Raw genomic sequence first — 6,000 nt, forward strand, 5'->3', positions numbered from 1 at the left:
GAAAGGCCGAGACAGAGTAAATATGGAAAGGATGCTTCCCATGGTGGGAGAGTATAGGACAAGGGGGCACAGCCTCAGGATAGAGGGGCACCCATTTAAAACAGAGATGTGGAGAAATTTTCTAAGCCCGAGGGTGGTGAATTTGAGGAATTTGTTACCACAGGCAGCTGTGGAGGCCAGGTCATTGGATATATTTAAGACAGAGATTGATAGGCTCTTGATTGGACATGACATCAAAGGTTATGAGGAGAAAGCTGGGGAGTGGGGCTGAGGAGAGGAAAAAAAGGCTCAGCCGTGATTGAATGGCAGAGCAAACTCGATGGGCCAAATGGCCTAATTCTGCTCCTATATTTTATGGTCTTATGGTCTATTCAGAACTTGAACCATCTAGCAAAGCCCTAATCACCACAACAGTTTACCAACACTATTACCACTCTGATCACTTTGCACTGAAGTGGACTTTATTGTTCTAAATTTGTCCTTTTTCCTTGTAAAAAATGTGTATAACTTATGTTTATTTCTACTTCCCTTGCAAATTTTGTTTTTATGATACTATGTGCCTGTGACGCTGATGCAAGTGAGTTTTTCTTTCTGTGCAATAATGTACCTGTGCACATGACAATAAACTCAATTTTAACTTTGATCTGGAGTCAGGTCTTAGGCAGACTTATCCCTGACATGTGCAGTGTTGTTGACTCCCATTGCCCCTTTCTGCTTGGATCTACAGGGAGAAGCTGCTCTCATTTGTAGATTGTTCAGTGATGGGGGTTGGGGCTTGGTGGGGACACAAATTTAAGGTTTTGGGCTAAAGATACAAGGGGGATATGAGATCCGGCTGAGAAAGATACAGAGTTGGGTGGTGATCTTCCATTAACTACCTTTAATAGGGTCATGAAGATCTGCAAGGGCAAATTACTCTCGTATCTACCCGACTCACCTCCCTCACATTCATCACTCTCCCCCTCAGCTCCTGTCCTGCTCACTCCTCCCTTGCCACCCTCCCCGTAGCTCCCTCTTTCTCAATTCTCTCCTCATCTTCCTTTCAGTTAACTTGTCCTCGCCTCTCTCTTCACCGTCTCCTTGTGTCTCTTTCCCTTACATTCGTTCCTCTCATCTTTCTCCATCAACCTCCCTCCCTCACTTATTTTCTTCTCACCTCCCTCCCTCCACCTCTCCTCTCACCTCCCACTCATTTTCCTAGTTCTTGCCTCTCTTTCCCTCACTCTCAGCCTCCCTGCACCCATTTCCCTCACATAGAACATAGAACAACATAGGGACAGGACTTCAACCCACAGTGTTGTGCTGAAACAGCTAAAAAGCAAATCAAAACCCCTCAAAAATGAATCTCTCCTACTTACAAATGTTCATATCCCTCCATCTTCCTCACCTTCATCTGCCTTCATGAGTCATTACTTCCTCTCATCTTCCTCCATCAACCATCCTCTCTCACTTCCTTTTCACCTCCCTCACTTTCACCATTCTCCTCCCTCAGCTCCTCATGTGCTCACTCATGCCCTCCATGAACACCCTCTACACTCCTTTTTACCTCTTCCCTCACTTCCCTAGTCCTCATCTCCTTCTTCTCATTTCCCTCTCCATCACCGTTCTTACTATAGTCTCTTATATTCTTACCTCCATCATCTTTCTCCCTCCCCATATCTCTCCCCCACCTTTATCATTTTCTCTCAACTCCCACCCTCACCCTCTGTCCCCCTCCCTTATCTCCCTCCACCTTCCACCTCATCACATTCCTCTCACCATTCTCACTGCCAACTTAAAATCTCCCCTCTTCCCTCTCACTCTGTCCTGAGTGTGTGTATGTGTGTGTGCGTGTGTGTGTGTGGGTTTGTGCAAGCATGCGTGAAGTGTGTATGTAGAGTATACGTTTACACATGTGAGAACATGTGTATGTGTGTGAGCACAGTTGTTAGTATGAGTATGCACATTGTGTGATTATGTGTGGCATGTGTGTGTGTAGAATCATAGTGTCATACAACATGGGGCGGACCCTTCAGTCTAATGAGTCCATGCTGACCTCATCAATCCAAGCTCCTTCTATCCAAGTGTCTTTTAATGTTAACATACTGTATCTGCATCAAGCACTTCCTCTGGTGGCTCTTTTCATATGTTGATCACCCTCTGGGTCATAAGCTTGCAACTCAAATTCATATTAAATCTCTCTCCCCCACCTTAAATCTATGCTCTCTTTTTCTTGATTCTCCAACCCTGAGAAAAAGACTGTAAACATTCGTCATTTTATGTCCTTTGTGGTTTTATAAATCTCTATCATATCAGCCTTCATTCTCCTGCACTCTAATGAATTGTCCCAACTCGATCAAACTCATTCACTCAAGCCTGAATAGCATCCTTGTAAATCTCCTCTTCACTCCATGTATGTGTGCGTGTGAGTGTGTGTGTGTGTGTGTGTGTGTGTGTGTGTGTGTGTGTGTGTGTGTGTGTGTGTGTGTGTGTGTGTGTGTGTGTATGAGTGTGTGTGTATGTGTGAGTGAGGTCACGGGGAACAACGGACTGATGGAGTGCTCACATCTGTGAGTTTACTTTTAAACACATTAATAACATGCCTACCTTTTGTCTAAAGCACACTGTTATATCAGTGTCTGCAATATCTTGCCCTGCACAGCAGCATCATTGCTAAATGCTGGGAAAGTGCGGTTGTATCGTGAAGCAGATGGTCAGAGGTTTTGGTTTTAAGGAGCTTCTTAAAAGGGAGAGGAATTGTGAGAGAGGGAAGGTTCAAAAGCAGAAGTAACTAATGCATGCAGGAGCTTTTCAGTTCTCCACTAGCAATTATCAACAAATTTAACTCTGAACTCTTGGAATCCAGGTCAAAGTCTAGAGGTTGTGTCAGTCTCCATTCAGTTCAAGAAATAACTGTCCTTATATTACTTGCTTTTGATCCTATTTCACTTTAGTTAAGTTTCAGCAGGGCACTGAGGAGTGCAGTAGAGCAAAGGGATTTGGAAATATAGATCATAATTCCTTGAAAGTGAAATCAGGAGTAGATAGGGTTGTAAAGAGAGCTTTTAGGATATTAACTTTCATAAATCAGAGTGCAGAGTACAGGAAACATAGAAACATAAAAATCTACAGCACAATACAGGCCCTTCAGCCCACAAAGCTGTTCTGAACATGTCATTACTTTAGAAATTACCCATCGCCCTCTATTTTTCTGAGCTCTATGTACCTGTCCAGGAGTCTCTTAAAGGACCCTATCATATCCGTCTCCACCACTGTCGCAGGCAGCCTATTTCACACACTCAATACCCTCTTGTGTAAAAAACTTACCTCTGCCATCTCTTCTGTACCTACTTCCAAGCACCTTAAAACGGAGCCCTTTCATGCTAGCCATTTCAGCCCTGGGAAAAAGCCTCTGACTATCCACACGATCAATGCCTCTCATCATCTTATACACCTCTATCAGGAGTTTGGATGTTATGTTGAAATTGTAGAAAACTTTGGTGAGGCCAGATTTGGAGTATTGTCTGCAATTTTGGTCAACTACCTACTGGAAGGATACCAATAAAATTGGAAGAGTACTGAGAAAATTTTCAAGGATGTTGCCATGTCTTGGGGACTTGATTTCAAGGGAAAGCTTGAATAGGTTAGGATATTTTTCCTTGGAGTATAGGAGAATGAAGGGAGATTTGATAGAGGTATACATAATTATGCGGGGTATAGATTAGGTTAACGCAAGCAAGATTTTTCCACTCAGGTTGGGTGAAAAAATAACTAGAGGTGACATTAAAGGTGAATGGTGAAATATTTAGGGGGAAAGTGAAGAGGGAACTTCTTCACTCAGAGAGTGGTATAGAGGTGGAATGAACTGCCAATGGAAGAAGTGGATGTGGGTTTGATTTCAATATTTATGAGAAGTTTGGATAAGTACTGGATGGGAGGGGTATGGAGAGCTAAGATCAAGGTATGAATCAATGTGACTGATCATAATAACTGTTTGGCATGGACTAGATGGTATGAAGGGCCTGTTTCTGTGCTGTAGTGCTTTATGACTCTATTTCCTCTATTTGTGTTTTCTCATAACTCTCACTGGTGGGTTAAAAAGCTTCTGCAGATGACCTCTGGGGTTGTTGGCTGTTAGGAGAGCCAACTAGGTCTGGGAGGGAGAGAGAGAGAATAGGTTACTGAGAAATAAGTAGGGGTATGGGATTGACATTGCAATCCTTGCTCTGTGTTAAAAGAAGAAATGAAAAAACGTCAAAAATTGTACCTTCTGTTGAAGGGCAAGGATACCATATTTTGTTGTACATGTGGGGTTTTGATTATTCCCACATAGTTTTCTATGAGACTCCATTGTGATTAACCTATGTGGGTGTCTGAGCATGTGTGTTTATACCTATGACAATATACATGTGTGCTTATATGTTGACTGTCTTTAGATGTGCATGTGTGTGAATGTGCATATCTGTGTGAGTATAACCACAAATGTGTTCATTGTGTCATTGTGTACTTGCATACATGCATGCACGCATAAGTGCACATGTCTGTATGCCTGTTTATATATGCATTGTGCATTGGTGTGTGTGTGTGGATTATAATTGCATGCATGGCTGCACCCTTGTGTATCTATATGTTTTGTGCATACATACTTCTGTGTGATTGAGCGTATGTGCATTTATGCATGTGTGCATTATGAATCTGCATGTGCAACTCTATGGCTTGGTGGAACTATAATCTTTAGATTACATGTAACTTCTTCATTAAAGGTATGTGACACTGAATATGTTTGTGGTCTTCCTATCGTCACCCAGCTGCGCACACTACCAAAGCCAATGAAGTACTTCAAGGTAACGTCAACACTGTCACTACAGATACTCCATTTCCAAATTTGCCGATTATTTGTGGATTCTCCACTCCCTGTGTATTACACCATCATCTTACAATGCTCTGCCACCTGGACACTATTCTGGGCTCTCACACATCCCAAACTTTTAGTGCTCTGCTTCTGGATGGCTGTTCCTAGCATTTGCACCTTTAAACTTTCTGCCTCTCAGTCTCACTATCAACCTTCAAACTGTTCCTGAAATCATTTGTCTTTCAGAATGCTTTTGGCCATCCTCTAGTATTTTGGGAGATGACTGGTTGCTGGATAATGTTCCACAGCAATGCTGTGGCTTGTTCATAGTGCACAAATTTTGCATTTGCTTCTCCTATATGCAGTATAGCACAGTTATATGATAACCTTGGATTTTTTTGTCTACTTCTGCTATTACATATTGCATAATATTTTTGGGAATATTCCTGCATATAAGACCATGGTATATAATGAGCATCGGACTACTTTACGAACATTTAAACCTGTACTTGGACTGCAGAAGATCAAACCTCTGTCTGGTGTTGCTATTTGGAGATTATATATTTCTCATCCAGCCACAATAAGAGGTCTTAATGGGAGAGAGCTGCTCCCAGGCACTGCTCTGGGACCAAGTAACCTTCTTCTTCTGAGCATGCTGAGATAGGAGACTTCACCCACGCTTAGCGCCCCACAGTCCAGAATAAATCAACAGCAGTAAAACTGGAATAGAATGGTCACGCCTCGCTTTGTTTTTAAGAATATTGGTTGGCATAGTAACCCAGCATTACTAAATTAATGGTTAAGTATTTTTGATTAAACTTTATATGGAACAGTTGAAATGCCTCCCTTTCCGCTGTCCAAGGTGCTGAACACTTACCTGACGCCACCGTTTGCTTTCAACAAATAGAGGAAAATTGTGGTGCTCAGAACCCTTATACTCAATCGCTTCATGCCTTCCCCTTGGCCGATCCCTCGGTCCAGGCATGAAGTCTTGTCCAGTCGCTCCCACCGCCTGTCCGGCGTCCGCACCTCGGTGCAGAGTGAGAGTGAGGGGACTGGAAGGAGCCTCTGTTCCCAGTTTGTTTAGGCACTTGATGAATATACTCCGCAGGTCAGACAATGCTGTCAGAGAGAGCGAGAAAGTCAGCACAGAGCTACACGCCGAAGGA

General features: G+C 42.9%; 1 protein-coding gene across 1 annotated transcript in view; it reads right to left on the minus strand.

The window, feature by feature from the left end:
* The window catches only part of LOC132397639 (glycine receptor subunit alpha-4-like), a 31,517-nt gene extending 25,735 nt beyond the window's left edge, over positions 1-5,782 (minus strand). The window contains exon 1 of the mRNA XM_059976410.1: positions 5,709-5,782. Within this exon, the coding sequence (XP_059832393.1) occupies positions 5,709-5,782 (74 nt within the window). The remainder of the gene's footprint in view (positions 1-5,708) is intronic.
* Positions 5,783-6,000: the final 218 nt, after the last annotated feature.

This window comes from Hypanus sabinus, chromosome 8 (genome assembly GCF_030144855.1).
Source record: "Hypanus sabinus isolate sHypSab1 chromosome 8, sHypSab1.hap1, whole genome shotgun sequence".
In the NCBI taxonomy this organism is placed as follows: domain Eukaryota; kingdom Metazoa; phylum Chordata; class Chondrichthyes; order Myliobatiformes; family Dasyatidae; genus Hypanus; species Hypanus sabinus.